The 17,006-nt window shown below is 49.1% G+C and overlaps 1 protein-coding gene across 7 annotated transcripts in view; it reads right to left on the reverse strand.

Annotated features, from left to right (window-relative positions):
- The window catches only part of CEP250 (centrosomal protein 250), a 137,068-nt gene that overhangs the window by 105,129 nt on the left and 14,933 nt on the right, over window positions 1–17,006 (reverse strand). For 5 of the 7 annotated variants that reach the window (XM_075012198.1, XM_075012196.1, XM_075012197.1 and 2 more), the window contains exons 7-9: window positions 10,033–10,278; window positions 2,407–2,503; window positions 1,515–1,613 (exon numbers count right to left, since the gene is read on the reverse strand). In XM_075012198.1, the coding sequence (XP_074868299.1) occupies window positions 1,515–1,613; window positions 2,407–2,503; window positions 10,033–10,278 (442 nt within the window). Of the gene's footprint in view, window positions 1–1,452; window positions 1,614–2,406; window positions 2,504–10,032; window positions 10,279–17,006 lie in introns of those variants that run through there. The other 2 variants (XM_075012201.1, XM_075012202.1) reach the window with 2 other exon arrangements.

Raw genomic sequence — 17,006 nt, forward strand, 5'->3', positions numbered from 1 at the left:
TTCTGCGGCTGAGGTGATTGTTGCCAAGGAGTCAGAGGAAGTGGAACACAGAGAAGCTAATTTATTTTTAACTAAGAAAATTAACTGTCCAAAAACATCAACACAGAGTTAAGATTGCCTTTGTGAATTTCAAAAATATGAAGGGAAGCTAAACATAGACATCTGAAAACCAGGAAATACAAAGTTAAGGATATACTCCTCTCCTGCAACAGTCAAAAATATCAGGTTTTGGCCACTATGGGATGCAGCATGCTAGACTTCATGCATTGCTTCTGTGTGAAAATTACTAGTTTTCTTTTATTCTGTTATCCAGGAAGTTATTAAGTTGGAAGGTTAAGCAAGTGTTTCAGTAAAGCCAGAATAAAGATAAAAGGAAATACTACTAATGTTCCAAAAGACATGGCTTGATCCCTACATTCCCTCTCAAGCCAAACTCCTGGTGACTTCAATATGTTTGCTGAGTGAGAGCTAAGCAAAGTCTACAGGCTCTGTTCCACAGTGAGAGGCAATTTACAGGCTAGTAAGAAGTGACACAAAGTTAGACTTTTCCAAGTCAAGGGCTCTTCCCAATCTCTGGCCTTTGGACATGCACATATACGTTGTGTATTTCCCTGTGCCCTTCCCAGATATTTCTGTAGCAGAATAGCCAGAATGCTTGTGACAAAGCTCCTCCTCTGCCTTGATGGATCCTGCACTTTTGGACATATTGCTCACCACAGAGGCTCAGGACAGCCCTCAGTTTAGGCACTTTCACCAATGGCACAAACCTGCTGTTCACTCAGTTATTCTCATCATTGGCCAGCATGGGAAAAGAGAAACAAACCCCAATCTTGGCTGCCCCTTATAGTGGGTTTGGGACAGGCCAGACCCCTTTCCAAAGGAGTACTTCCCCTCTGGTGTGTCTCACTGTCCAGGTCAACCTTCCTATGACGGGTAGGGAGTTTGAGGGAATGCGTGGAACCTATCCCTGCCCTGCCCTCCACTTAGGGTTCCACCCCAGGGGCCCTGTTGACAGTAGCTGTCTGCAATGTCTCTTGCACCTGCTTCATGACAGCTACAATTCCTTGGGCCACTACCCCATGGCCCCTCCCAGTACTTTCTTTAACCCTACCTCAGGACCATCCTTGTGGTACCTGATAACATTTGTTCTGAAAGGTGCTCCACAGCATGCCTTCCTAGCCCCCTGCTCCTTGCATGTCCTGAACTATTTGAAGAGAAGTCTTTTTAGCCAGTACTAGCAGATTCTTAATTGGCTGTAGGTGTTCTGATTAGCCTGCCTATCTTAACTGTCTCTAGCAAGTCCTTAACTGGCTCTAGCTGCTTCAATTAGTCTGCCTGGCTTTGTTTGTTCAAGCAACTTCATGACCCCAGGTGACATGACCACTCTGGAGTGGCCCCTGTAAGCCTTCCTAGGGAAAAGAGACCTGTTTAAGCTGGGGTTAATGTACTCACCTTTTACTACTCTCCTGTAGCCATCACGCCTGAACACATGACACACCAGAGCATTTATATACCTGAGTTATATCTTTTATAATCCTATGAAGGGAAAGGGTATCTTCTTTGGCACCCCTGATCAGTGAAGCTTTAGATTCCATTGCCAAACAGCTGGCCTCCTAGAAACAGAATACAGAAAGGATGAGCTGGAGCACTCCTTTTGCCACTGTGCCTCAATAACAAACGGAAGGGCCAGTTCTAAGAATGAAAGGTACAGTTTCTTTTCATGGCCCATTCAATCCAAATCTCTGCTGAAACTAACAAGGACACCAAGTTCAATGTGAACAGACGACAATTCTGCCTGAGAGAAGCCAATAACTTATTCTGGATAAAAGTCTCAGTGGGCTAGCCATGTCAATTTGTATCTGTAAAACAATAAAAGCTTATTCCCTAATAAATCTGTTAGTCTCTAAGGCCATGGTGTTCAACACACTAGCTACTAGCCACATGTGGCTATTTGGCCAATTGAGTGTGGCTAGTTGACTTGAACAATAAATATATTTCAGAATAATGTGGCTAGTTCACTACAGTAGTAGCCATTATGGCAGCTACTGCTTCAGAACTGTTGCACACCATGGCTCTATGGTCCTACGGGACTCCTCGTTTATGCTGGATAAAGAGAGAAGCTGTTACATGCTGACAGCCTTTGGTCACTAATGACCTAACTGGATTATGAATGCCTGAGATGGAATGTTTTATTACAAAGTCCCTGATGCTGAATTAGATGTTCACTCAGTTCCCTTGCAACTGTCCAGGCTTCAGTTTACAGTGCCAAACATAACACGCATTTAGGCCAAATGTCTTTTGTTCCCATATATGGAGGAAGCCATAGCTCTTTGTGAAAAGGCTGGTGAGAAAAACAGCTCAAACTCAACAGCTGTTGGGTTACTTATCCACAGATTTCTCACACACCAGAATCTTCATCGTGTCACTAAGTGTCTTCACTGTCTTTTCTTTCTCCTCATTTTGCTTCTGGGACTGCTCTAGCAATGCTGACAGCTCCTTCACCCTGAGAAGAAAAAGTTTGTGCAATATTCCAAAAGCTTCCTTCCCATCATCTGCATGGGATAAGTGCAGCACCTCCTTGAGATACGTCACAAAAGACAAAGTCCAGAGGGAGGGGAAAGACATGGATTTAAACCACATATTGGCCTTCTGGACTCTGAGCATCTCTGGGCATATACAGTAAGTTGCATCAGTCACATGGAGCACTGACCACAGGCTGTGTTACAGCCCAGGAATCCTATGACATGGAGCACTTTGTAGATGCCCCCAACATGACCTTCTGCACCTGAGCTTGCAAGGGGTCCATATAAGTGGCAGCCCTCTGCAGCATCTGCTCTGTGGGAATTCTCTCTTCAATCCCTGGCAGCATATATCTGGTTAATGTAGCATTGCACTGGAGTGGCAGGCAAAATAGAAAGGTTACTCACCGTAGTAACGGTGGTTCTTCGAGATGTGTCCCCGTGAGTGCTCCACGTTAGGTGTCGGGCTCGCCCGGCGCCGCAGATCGGATCTTCCAAGCAGTTTCTGCCGGACTGCACATGCACCGGTGCGCGCCGCTCCCTTGTGCACTCCTGGCCACGTGCGCGATCCGGTCCCCGCCAGTTCCTTGACCAACCGCCTCGGATGCTCCTGCAAAACACTAAACAGAGATCCGAAGCGGGGAGGATGGGCGGGTAGTGGAGCACCCACGGGGACACATCTCGAAGAACCACTGTTACTACGGTGAGTAACCTTTCTTTCTTCTTCGAGTGTCCCCGTGGGTGCTCCACATTAAGGTGACTACCCAGCAGTAACCCAAGATAGGAGGCGGGTAATCGGATCATGTACAGCTTGTCCCCGAGAGGACCGCTGTTGAGAGCTGGGTATCCCCTTGGAATACCCTGTGAAGGACGTAGTGCTTGGAGAAGGTGTCATAGGATGACCAGGTCGCCGCTCTGCAAATGTCCTTTAGCGCAACGCCCTTGAAAAAGGCTGTTGATGCCGTCACCGCCCTAGTAGAGTGAGCCCTGGGCAGGACCAGTAAAGGAGTTTTCTTGAGTTCGTAGCACATTTTTATGCAGGATACGATGTGCTTCGAGATTCTCTGCAAAGAGAGACCTTCTCCTTTCGATTTGGGAGCGAGAGAGACCAGGAGTCTATCCGTTTTCTGGATGGGCTTGGTCCTGTCTATATAGAAGGCTAACACCCTCCTCACGTCCAGGAGGTGTAGGCGCACCTCTTTGTTAGAGTTATGAGGCTTTGGATAAAACGAGGGTAAAACAATAGGTTCGTTAATATGAAAACTCTGAAGAAACTTTGGGAACAAAGGCTGGATGCAGTCGTAAGGTTACCGCCTCCTTGGAAAAAACAGGGCAGGGTGGCGTTGCCATAACTGCCGCAAGCTCGCTCACCCTGCGAGCTGACGTGATTGCGAGAAGAAAGGTCGTCTTTATCGTAAGGAGGCAGAGGGAAACCGTGGCCAAAGGCTTGAACGGTGGTCCCGTTAGCGCATTAAGCACCAGGTCCAAGTTCCACGAAGGTGGAAGCGGTTTCTGAGGGGGGTATAGGTTTACCAACCCTTTGAGGAACCTGGTAACCATGGGATGGGCGAACACCGTGTGCCCTTCCTCTTCGTGTCTGAACGCCGAAATGGCGGCAAGGTGGACCTTTAACGAGGATAGTGAAAGTCCTCCTCTCTTGAGGTCCAGTAAATACTCTAATATAACAGGTATAGGCACCGAAAGGGGGGCTAGCTGTTTGGTAGAACACCATGCCGTGAAGCGAGTCCATTTCTGCTTGTAGGTCTTCCTGGTGGAAGTCCTCCTGCTACTTTCTAGGACTTGTTGCACTTCCTCCGTACATGTGCTCTCTAGGGAGCTGAGCCATGGATTAACCACACTTGTAGTCGCAGGCCTTGGGGGTGCGGATGCACTATGGACCCATGGGCTTGCGTGAGCAGATCCGGCGCCACCGGAAGGGGCATCGGTGGACGGTCTGACATGCGCAGGAGTAGGGGGAACCATTGCTGTCAATCCCACGTTGGGACTATCAGGATCATTCGGGCTCCTTCCCTCCTGGCTTTCTGCAAGACTTTGTGGAGCAGCACTGTGGGAGGAAAAGCGTAAAGCAGGGGGCCCCTCCACGAGATTGCGAATGCGTCCCCCAGGGACCCCCGTCCCAGTCCTGCCCTGGAGCAGAATAAGAGGCACTTCTTGTTGTGTTGAGTGGCAAACAGGTCTATCTGGGGAAAACCCCATGAGTGAAAAATCGGTCGTAGCAGATCGGGACGGATTTCCCACTCGTGCATGCGTGCGAAACGCCTGCTCAGCTGGTCTGCCTTCACATTGTGAGCGCCTGGTAAGTATGAGGCTTTCAAGGTTATATTGTTGGCGATGCACCAGTTCCACAACCGGACTGCTTCCGCACATAAGGCACGGGACCGAGCTCCTCCTTGCCAATTTATATAAAACACGGTGGAGGTATTGTCTGTACTGATCCCGACTACTTTGCCTTGTATATGGTCTCGAAAGTGTCTGCAGGCGTTGAACACTGCTCTGAGCTCCAGTATATTTATGTGCAGTGACTGCTCCGTGGAGGACCACAGCCCTTGAGTCACCTCTTTGCCCATGTGTGCTCCCCACCCTATGAGGAAGGCATGTGTAGTAAGAAAAACCGATATTTGTGGTTGGTGGAAGTGTACCCCTGTTAGCAAGTTCTTGGGGTTTACCCACCATTGCAGGGATTTGCGCACCTCTGTTGTGGGCGACACCACCCTGTGAACAGTGTGTGCTGCCGGTTTGTATACGCTCGTCATGGCAGTGGGAGAGACTGGAAGGGGATGGCGTACCCTGTGGCTATGATCTCCAGCACCCATTTGTCTGTGGTGATCCTTTGCCACTGGTCGTAGAATGGTCGGAGGCGATGGTGGAATAACCGCTTCGGATGACCTTGTGCGATGGTAGTGATGGCGCAGCCCTGGATCTGTGTGTCAAACTTGTGGCCTTTGGCCCTGCCCCGAGGACGCTCGGCTCTGTTGGGAACGTCGCCTGGGAGTTCTGTACTGCTGGTGCTGTTGATGTCGCCCTTGCTCGTAACCCCTGTGGTACTGGGGACGCTGTGGCTGGTACTGGTACCGTCTTTGTTGAGGGTAGTACTGTTTCTTTCTGTATGGAGGGGTGTAAATCCCCAGGGTCCTAAGTGTGGCTCTTGAATCTTTACTGGAATGAAGGACCGAGTCAGTTGATTCAGCAAACAGCTTCTGCGTGTCGAAGGGAAGATCGACGATCTTTGCCTGCAGATCCCTCCGTATACCCGAAGTCTGGAGGCAGGACTCCCTTCGCATCACCACTGCCATAGCTGTGGAGCATGCTGCTGTGTCCGCAACATCCAGGGCGATCTGAACTCCCGTCCTCGAGGCCGCGTAGCCTTCTTGCACGATGGCCTTGAGCACCGGTTTCTTGTCCTCTGGAAGCGAGTCCATGAGGGAGGTTAACCTAGTGTAGTTGTCGAAATTGTGGTTCGCTAGATGCGCTGCGTAATTTGCCATTCGCAACAGTAGTGTGGAGGAGGAGTAGACCTTTCTGCCGAACAGCTCTAGCTTCTTGGCATCTTTGTCTGTTCCCTCTGTCTTGAATTGAGATGTCTTTGATCTTTGTTGCGACGACTCTACCACCAAGGAATTTGGTTGTGGGTGGCTGAACAGGAACTCCATGCCCTTCGCCGGCACGAAGTATTTCTTGTCCGCTCTCTTGTGGACAGGCGGAATAGTCGCAGGGGTCTGCCATATCATAGTGGCGGACTCCAAGATTGCTTCATCAAGCGGTATTGCTATTTTGGAGGAGGCCGGAGGTCTCAGATTTTTGAGGAGCTTATGGTACATAAGAACATAAGAATGGCCATACTGGGTCAGACCAAAGGTCCATCAAGCCCAGCATCCCATCTGCCGACGGTGGCCAATGCCAGGTGCCCCAGAGAAGGAGAACAGAAGACAAGTGATTTATCTCCTGCCATCCATCTCCTGCCCTTGTTATGAAGGCTAGGGCACCATACTTTATCCCTGGCTAATAGCCATTTATGGACCTGACCTGCAAAAATTTATCAAGCTCTTTTTTAAACCCTAAGAGAGTCCTGGCCTTCACAGCCTCCTCGGGCAAGGAGTTCCACAGGTTGACTGTGCGCTGTGTGAAGAAAAATTTCCTTTTATTAGTTTTGAACCTACTACCCATCAATTTCATTTGGTGTCCCCTAGTTCTTGTATTATGGGAAAAGGTAAATAATTTTTCTATATTCACTTTCTCCACACCATTCATGATTTTATATACCTCTATCATATCGCCCCTCAATCGCCTCTTTTCCAAACTGAAAAGTCCCAGTCTCTCTAGCCTCTCCCCATATGGGACCCTTTCCAAGCCCCTAATCATCTTAGTCGCCCTTTTCTGAACCTTTTCTAATGCCAATATATCTTTTTTGAGGTGAGGAGACCACATCTGCACGCAGTACTCGAGATGTGGGCGTACCATAGTTTTATATAGGGGAAGTATGATATCTTTTGTCTTATTATCGATCCCTTTTTTAATAATTCCTAACATCCTATTTGCCTTACTAACTGCCGCTGCACACTGCGTGGATGTCTTCAGAGAACTATCCACTATAACTCCAAGATCCCTTTCCTGATCTGTCGTAGCTAAATTTGACCCCATCATGTAGTACGTGTAATTTGGGTTATTTTTTCCAACATGCATTACCTTACACTTACCCACATTAAATTTCATTTGCCATTTTGCTGCCCAATCACTCAGTTTGCTGAGATCTTTTTGTAGTTCTTCACAATCCCTTTTGCTTTTGACTGTCCTGAACAACTTGGTGTCATCTGCAAACTTTGCCACCTCACTGCTTACCTCATTTTCTAGATCATTGATGAACAAGTTGAACAGGATCGGTCCCAGGACTGAGCCCTGGGGAACACCACTAGTTACCCCCCTCCATTGTGAAAATTTACAATTGGTGTTTCTCTTGCACCTCTGCTGTCTGGATGCCTTGCGTGAAGGCCACCCTTTTAAACAGCTCTTGAAACTGTTTGAGATTGTCCGGAGGATGGACGTCCCCCGGGGCCGTAGCCTCGTCCGGGGAGGAGAGCGAGGAACCACTAGGGTACGCCTCTCTGGACCCTTCCGGTTCCTGTTGGCGATGGTACATCCACTCGCTGGAAGCTTGCAAGGGAAAATCTCGGGGTTCCATAACCAGTTCCCCCTGAGATACTTGAGTCTCTGTCCCCGTTCGCGATTGCCCTCGGGGATACGGGACCGTCTGTGGGGATCTTTCCCTGGTAGACTGCCGGTGGTGTCTATGCCCCGCGTGATAGGGACGACCATGGCAGCATGGGCACTGTTCTTGGGAAGGTGACCTGGACCACTCCCTTGGTGCATACCCTCTGCGTCTGGGGAAGCGAGATCGTCGAGAGACCTGGGACACTGGAGAGAGCGATTTGTGATAGTACTCCAGCGGCTCAAACCCCAGTAAGGGTGAAGGTGGTCCCAGCCAGGGCGAGGCTGGTTGTAAAAATGGAGACGGGGGCTCCGGGTAGGCTAGGGGGGACCTCTGCCTTCTAGTTGGAGTCTGCAGCATGAGCGGAGGGCTGAGAGAAAGCAACTCTGCAGCCCTGTCTGGAGAGGGGCTGCGGTGCCTTGTTTTGTGTGCAGCCTTCCCCCTCCCTTGAGGGGGTGGCTCCGCTCCCTGACGTGCAGGGGATCTCGGCCCCGTCCGCGCCGTGCTCGGCATGCTCATGGGCGGTGCCACGCGGGCGGTGTCCTCCGGTGCCTGCAGGCTGTGTGCCTGCACGCTCTGCACTGCCGGTTCCCCGGGGGTCGGTGCCGCTGCCTGCGGTGCCGCCGGTACCAGCGCTTGTTTAGCCGCCGCCCTGCCTGCAGTGCGGGGCGGCTGTTTGATCTTCGGAGGCTGAGCCGCCTCCACGTGGCTCTCCGTGCCACCGTCAATCAGCTGTTGCTGCGGCTGGGGGCTGTGCGCTCCTCCCGTCCCGCTCGCTGTTGCTGCCGGCAGGGATCGGGCTGGGGAGAGACTTTCCTCCGTTTTTGCACTGATGGGGTGAGGGAGGCAGCTTTCCTTTTATGGGCCCCGGAGGGTCCCTCCTGCTGCGGCCGCTCCGGCACGTCTGGCTGGAGGGCCTTGTCGAAGAGCAGCATTTTAAGCCACATCTCCCTGTCCTTCCTTGCTCTGGCTGTTAATTTTGCACAGAAGGAGCATTTCTGTGTGACATGGGACTCCCCAAGGCACCTTATACAGTGACTGTGCCCATCAGACGCTGGCATTGCCTCTCGGCAAGACTCACATTTCTTGAATCCTGAAGAGGACATTGTTGGTGAGTCTTTTAGTTGTTAATGGGGTACTTAGCACCTTCTCTGTGCTGTTTTCCCCCTCTTTGATAGTCTGCCGCGGCAGGAGGGCTAATGGCCCTAGGCTCCTGGCCTCCGGTGCTCCGCTTGTTACTAGGACTGGACTGAATTCCGTCCCGCGTGTTGTTTCTTGTTTTTTTTTTTGAAAATAACAACTGGCTAACTTAACAACAGACTAAGAACTTGAAAACTTTAAAGAAAACAGCTAAAACCATCGAATACGCTAACTTGGCCGTAGCCTAGTCGGATTCCATCTGCAGCCAACGGCAGTTAAGAGGAACTGGCGGGGACCGGATCGCACACGTGGCCAGGAGCGCGCAAGGGAGCGGTGCGCACCGGCGCATGCGGGGTCCGGCAGAAACTGCTTGGAAGATCTGATCTGCAGCGCCAGGCGAGCCCGACACCTAACGTGGAGCACCCATGGGGACACTCGAAGAAGAACGGTCCCTTTAAGCAGCTCGGTATTTCTCTTCAACTACATGAATTACTGTAGAACCTCAGAGTATGAACACTTTGTGAATGGAAGTTGTTCACAACTCTACACAGAACATTACGATTGTTCTTTCAAAAGTTTACAATTGAAGTCAATGGACTTCACATAGTTTTGAAACTACTATGCAGAAGAAAGATGCTACATTTAACCATCTTCATTAAAAGGAAATAAGCACAGAAACAGTTTCCTTGTCATTAAGATTTTTCCAGCTTCCCTTTTTCCACTAGTTTATGTTTAACACAATTCTCCACTGCATTTGCCTTTTGGAGCAAGGGTCTCTGTGGTGGATTGAATAATCCCAGTTCCAAATGAGGCATGTGTTTGACTGGTCAGTTGTAACTCTGGTGTTTGTATCTCTGAAATTCTACCATAATTGTAAACCCAGCTCTGCCCCTATTCTCCAAGAAAAGTTCCCTTTCCACACATACCATTATTCCCATCTTCATCTCACTCAGCCCATTTTTTGTTACATTCAGGCTCCTTTTTCCCTGTTTTCTTTTAATACCAACAGTAAAAACCCTCTCAAAAAACAAGCCTAGTACAAAGCCTGGCTCTGCTTTGAGGGAGAGTGCAGATCAAATCCAAAGACCTCTGTGATAAATGGTCAGAAACATTCCCAAAAGACTAGTGTTCTTTTCAAATCTAATTTACCTGTCCTGAAGCTCTTCTTTCTCTATATCCCCTTTGACCTGCAAGTGCATCAACTCTTCGATTTTGTGGTTTACTTCCTTCTCCAGATCCTGAGTCCTGGCACAAAGCAGTTGTGTCTGATCCCTCTGGGCAGCTCGTTCCAAAGCGTTAGAATCCCAGTGTTGTTTACCAGAACTTAGATGGAAACAGCTGACAAGGATTGATCCAGAAAGTCTTATCTGGTCTGCCTTCAGTGCTGACAAGTCCCTGAAGTAGAATGAAACAAATAGATCCTCAAGAATATTTTCATCTGCAAATTCACCTTTTAAACATGTCACAGCCTGACAATTACAAGGATCAGTATTCACATCTTACAAAGATGGTCAGCCATCTCAGGCTTTGCCAACACATTCAAGATTAAAATGCAGACACAGCAGTGTGGTCACAGAAGCACAGAAACAGTTTCCTTGTCATTAAGATTTTTTCAGTTTCCCTTTTTTCACTAGTTTATGTTTAACACAATTCTCCACTGCGTTTGCCTTTTGGAGCAAGGGTCTCTGCTGTGGATTGATTAATCCCAGTTCCAAATGAGGCGTGTGTTTGACTGGTCAGTTGTAACTCTGGTGTTTGTAACTCTGAAATAGTGGGAGAGAGCTCTCTCAGCACTCTAGGTAAACCACCTGCACAAGGAGAGTAGCTAACCGCACTAGGAGCTTGTTTATACTGGTGCACTACAGCACAGTAACTTGCTGTATCTGGGGGTGGGGGCAAGAGGAAGGGGGCACGGTTCAAACCCATGAGTGAGAAAGTTACAGTGCAGTAACTTGCCAGTGTAGAGAAGCTCTCAGACACTTAAGACAGTCAGTGATCTGATTTGTAATCCACTACAGAAGACAGAGGATGGCTCAGAGGTTACAGTGCTAGTCTAGGACTAAGGAGATCCAGGACAGGTCTACAATAAATGCGAAAGGTCAAATTAAGGTATGCAACTCCAGCTACATTAACTTCATAACTGGAGTTGACACACCTTAATTCAGGCTTCCGTGCCATCTCCACTATGACAGGTTGACGGAAGCATTTGATCCCATCAACTTCCCTTACTCCCACTGAGGGGCAGGAGTAGTTGTGCTGACGCAGACACTCCGTGAGTTTGATTTAGCGTGTCCCTTCCAGGTACACTAAATGCAACTCCAGAAGATTAATCGTGGCAGCACAGATCCGGCCAGAAGTGCAGACGCAGTGTCAGCTTTAATTCCCAAATGTGCCACAGAATTCCTGTGTCTCAGTTCCCTATTTGCAAAATTGGGACAATTACGCTTTTCTACCTCACAGAAGCCATGTAAAAGGCCAGGTAAGTATGTAAATTAGGCCCATAGGCTGGCTCCAGCCTCCAGTTTGCCTTGATCCAGTTTGTGATGAGACTCAGGGCTTCTCCCCAGCAGTGAAGCAGGCCAGAGCTGGAGTTCCTGCCCCTCGGCAAATCTCCAAGCCTCAACACCCTCCTGCATGCCCCTGCACTCACTTGCAAGGCTTCACCCCCTTCACTCCCATTGGTTGGGAACTGCACCCAATGGGAGCACCAGGGGGCAGTGCCTGCAAGGCAAGGAGCCACCTGTACCCTTCCACCAAATGGGAGCTGGGCCTGGTAAGCACCCCAATCACAGAACCACAGAATCACAGGGCTGGAAGGGACCTCAGGAGGTCATCTAGTCCAGCCCCCTGCTTCAAGCTGATCAACCCCAACTAAGTCATCCCAGCCAGGACCTTGCCAAGCCAGGACTTAAAAACCTCAAAGGATGGAGAATCCACCACCTCTCTAGGCAACGCATTCCAATGCCTCACCACCCTCCTGGTGAAGTAGTTTTTCCTAATATCCAACCTACCTCTCCCTCTTCAACTTGAGACCTTTGCTCCTTGTTCTGCCATCTCCACTACTCCATTTTGCCACTACCCATTTATTACAACAGCTATTAAGCATTTATTAACCCTTATAAAGGGAACCTTAATCCAAAAGGCACCTGTTTCCCCTGCAGCCTCACTCCCATCCCAGTACGATGCTTTTGCCCCACTCCTCAGCCAGACATACTGGTTACGCTCAACTCCTTGATGGCAGAGACCTATTTTCTCTGCGTGTCACCTTATACAGTTGTGGGCAGGGTTCCCTGTAAGCTGTGGGCTTGGCCTACCCTGGAGAGATTCAGAAGCCACCCAGCTGATTAGCAGAGTGCTCACAGCTGGCAGCCTGTGCTCCTATGGGTCGTGCACATGTCTGCATGTGCCTTGGCACACATGACAACATTTATTTGCACATGGATGGAAAAAACAGAGAGAGACTCCTGCTCGTAGGCCCTATAAAGTAATAATGACTGGCACCTCCGGGATACCGGGGGAAGACAATAATGATGGAGGTTGTTTAGTTATGCTCAGTTGTGGCTGTTCCAAAAGACAGATAAAAAATAGAAACCTGACAGAAAGACAGGCCTCCTGGCTCTTCTGAATGACAGACAGACCACGCTGGCCCAGCCTTCAGCCTCCCTCCCTGACAGGCATCCGGGCTCCTCCAGTGGGTGATCATTTGGAGCCAGTCTAGGAAACTTAAGTGCTCACCACGGTGTAATCAGCAACAATGAACAGCTCCATGTACTTCAGGGTCCTCCAGGCATCCCTCCTGGCCCACTGATCCCCTGCTGCCTCCACACCTTCTTCCTCTCACAGACTCCACATCCCAGCCTTGCTCCTGCACCCTCTCTACTGCCCAGACCCCTGACCCCCCCGCCCACTCTTACACATTACCTCCTGCCCAGACCCCCCAACACCAACCCTGCTCCTGCACCCAACCCCCACCCCTGCTCCTGCACACTATCTCCTGCCCAGGTCTCCCACCTCCAACCCATTCCGGCACCCTACCTCCTGGTCCAACCACACCCAAACCCAACCCCAATGCTGTACCCAACCTCACACCCCAACCCTGGTCCTACACCCTACCTCCTGCTCAGACCCTGCAACCACACTTCAGCTCACTCCCTGTCAGCTCCCTCCTATACAATGAACCCCTGATACATGGCCCACCCTGGAGCCTAGGGTGATCCCACAAAATCTACTAAACCTGGGTCTAAGAAGTGTTAATAGAATCATAGAACACTAGGACCGGAAGGGGCCTCGAGAGGCCATCGAGTCCAGTCCCCTGCCCCGACGGCAGGACTGACCGCTATCTACACCATCCCTGATAGACATCTATCTAATCTGTTCTTAAATATCTCCAGCGAGGGAGATTCCACAACCTCCCTTGGCAACTTATTCCAGTACTTGACCACCCTGACAGTTAGGAACTTTTTCCTAATGTCCAACCTAAACTCCCCTTGCTGCAGTTTAAGTCCATTGCCTCTTGTTCTCTCCTCAGAGGCCAAGAAGAACAAGTTTTCTCACTCCTCCTTATGACACCCTTTAAGATATCTGAAAACCGCTATCATGTCCCCCCTCAATCTTCTTTTTTCCAAGCTAAACAAGCTCAATTCTTTCAGCCTTTCTTCATAAGTCATGTTCTCCAGACCTTTTATCATTCTAGTTGCTCTTCTCTGGACCTTCTCTAATTTCTCCACATCTTTCTTTCATCTGGCCCTAGGGAAAGCCATGAGGCTCAGCATCCCTTAAACAGAGCTGGACAGTGATGGGACTCTAATGTGTGGAGTTACGTGAGTGAAGCAAGCATCTCTTTTTAATTTTTCCAGAGTCTCAAATGTGGAGCAGATCAGTAAGGAGGTTTTTTTGGGGGGTGGGGTTTTTTTTTTGTTTCTCACTTCTACATAGCCCCTCATTTATTTTTCTGTGGAATCAGTGGTCCCTCACCCCAAAAACTATCCCCACTCCAATCTAAGAACTTGCCTACAATTTCTTTTTATGTACCCACGCTCCTCCAAAATTCCTACACAAAGCAAACAACACATACCTAAATCTCTGAATGCAAAAAAACTTTCATTATTATACCTTTAAACGTGATTTAAAGCAGGAAATCCCAAAATATAAACTACTTCTTGATATACTGACTCTTCCTAATTCTAGCTATATAATGTTTTCCTCAGGCTGTCTCCTTCATTAAAGCATTACATGTGTGCAATATGGCAAAGACTCATGGAAGAAATGTGAAGTTTTGGGTTCTTTATTAAAATGCATGTAAAAGTCTCCAATTCGTTCCAAAGGCTTGTAACTTGACATAAACCAGTTGAGTTTGGGTACTTTTCTGATGTATTTGAATAGTTTGGCACCAGAATAGGATGCAGTGTATGTATGTAGAGCAGGGATTCCCAACCTCTGAGTTCAGATGCAAACTTGGGTCCCATTAGATTTGTTAAAGGTTGCCAGCCGGGCAGTTCCCAGCTGCATGTGGCTGTTAAAGAAGCCATTTGCAGTGTCTTAACACTGCTGCCTCAGGCAGATATCTATCAATAGCAATAACTGCTGGAGATGGCAGCTATCCCTATCACTAGAGATAGCAATTACTTTACGCCTAGGTGCTGAAACCTTAACAGTGGGGTTAATTGCTGGGAGCAGGAGGGTGGTGGGGGGAGCCACCCAGCCTAGCAGCCCTGGTGAAGAGGCTGCAGGGGGAGGAGCAGTGTCTAAGGCTGGGGCTGTTGAGGGATGCAGGGGGGAGTCTAAGATGGGGAAGTTTGGGACTGCAAGGAGCGTCTAAAGCTGGGGCCGGTTTGGGGCTGCTGGGTGGGGGTGTAAGCCTGGGGCAGTTTGGGGCTGCTGGGTAGGTTTAAGGCTAGAGGCAGATTGGGACTGTGGGGGGCAGTTAAAACCTGTCTGAGGATGAGGTCTGCGGGACTGGCGGTGGGAAGGGGGGGGCGGGTCTAATACAGTAAACTCTGGAGTTACCCAGGGGTTATTCCTGCAACCCCTGCATAACTCGGAAATTTTCTAGAAGGAGAGTGGAGCCAAGAACCACCAGGGCTGATCAGTTTCCTGGCTCCCAGAGTGGCAGGATCTCGGAACCAGGGGCAGGCTGGTTCCAATCTCCCCATGGGTTGTGGGACTGGCAATCTGATCAGCTCATGGCTGGTCAGTTTCATGTTCCCTCCATTGCAAGGGAGGGAACCAAGCTAAGAGCCTTCTCCCTCTCTTCCTCCAGCTGAAGGGCTGTCAAACAGCTGCATGTCTGAGGGAAGGGAGGGAGAAGGCTCCAGCTGCGGGTCTCCCCGTTCCCAGCCAGAGACTCCACAGCTGGAGCTGAGCTAGCCGCAGGGCTGCAGGTCTCCCCACCCCCCAGCCAGGGACCCCACGGCTGGAGCTGAGCCAGCCGCAGGGCTGCAAGTCTCCCCGCCCCCCGGCCTCGCTTGTATAAGCAAGGAAAATTCACTCATATAGTGAATAAAGGTAGGCATACATGTTCCTCATTTTAGCAAGTACTCATAAGTAAAGTACTCGTTAAACGAGAGATGAGTGTAATTGTTTTATCTTCATGTCGACACCAATCAGGTGACACGCTGGCCCAAGTTTCTGGAAGCGAGATCAGATTCTACTGATTGAAATGCTGCATGTCCAAAGGCCACATCCTCTCTGGCTTACTGGGTGATCATGAGGTGCATGGCGAAAGCATGGATGGAGGATCATGTCATCATTCTGCAAATTTTCTAAGTAGAGACCTATGCCAGGAACACTCTGGGCAAAGTCTGTGCACTGATGTGGCACACAACGAGTAGAAGTACAGACACTTCTGTGAGGCTAAAAAGTAACAGAGAGATAGCTGTGCTAGTCTATGTCCTATCAAAACAAAACAGCCGCCCAGTAGCACTTTAAAGACTAACAAAATAATTTATTAGGTGATGAGTTTTCGTGGGACAGACCCACTTCTTCAGACCATAGCCATACCAGAACAGACTCAATATTTAAGGCACAGAGAACCAAAAATAGTAATCAAAGTGGGCAAATCAGAAGAGCCTTCACGAAATTAATACAATTCTCTGGTGACTTTGAAGCCTTCCTTCACCGTCTCCATCTAAAGGAATTCCTCTAACACACCTATGAACATCAATCTGATTCTCTTAATCCCCCCCACCAACAACAAAAGAAGAAGAACTCTATGTGGACTCCCCCGACGGTCGCAGTGAAAGTCTGGATTTCTACGTACAATGCTTCCGCAACCGTGCTCAGGCTGACATTATATGCAAACAATGCCAAATGAGACACAATCTCAAACTATGCTGAACGCCATGCTGTCCAGAGTCTCAAAAATAACCCAGACATCATAATCAAACCAGCTGACAAAGGGGGTGCTGCTGTTATCACGAATAAGTTAGATTACGAACAGGAGGCAGCCAGACAACTCTCCAACACCACCACAGACCTCTCTCCTCTGATCCCATTTTGGAATTCCAAAAGAAATTACAACAACTACTTAAAGAACTCCCTGCTGCTGCTTGGGATCTTATTCACTCAGACACAGCATCTGATCCCCAACCTGGATTATTCTATTTACTTTCCAAAATCCACAAACCTGGAAACCCCAGATGCCCTGTCATTTTGAGTATTGGCACCCTTACCACCGGACTATCCAGTTATGTGGACTCCCTCCTCAAACCCTATACCACCAACAGTCTCAGCTATCTCCGAGATACCACTGACTTCCTGAGGAAATTACAAAACATCAGAAAACTTCCTGACAACACCATCCTTGCCACCATGGATGTAGAGGCTCTGTACACTAATATTCCACATGAAGGTGGATTACAAGTGATCAGGAATATCATCCCTGATGTCACCACAGCCAATCTGGTGTCTGACCTCTGTAACTTTGTTCTCACCCACAATTATTTCCACTTTGGGGACAATTTATACCTCCAGATTAGTGGAACTGCTATGGGCACCCGCACAGCCCCACAATATGCTAATATATTTATGGCTGACTTGGAACAATGATTCCTCAGCTCTCGTCCTCTATTACCCCTCCTCTACTTACAATACATTGGTGACATCTTTATCATTTGGACCCGTGG

The sequence above is a fragment of the Carettochelys insculpta genome, chromosome 17, assembly GCF_033958435.1.
Source record: "Carettochelys insculpta isolate YL-2023 chromosome 17, ASM3395843v1, whole genome shotgun sequence".
Classification (NCBI taxonomy): domain Eukaryota; kingdom Metazoa; phylum Chordata; order Testudines; family Carettochelyidae; genus Carettochelys; species Carettochelys insculpta.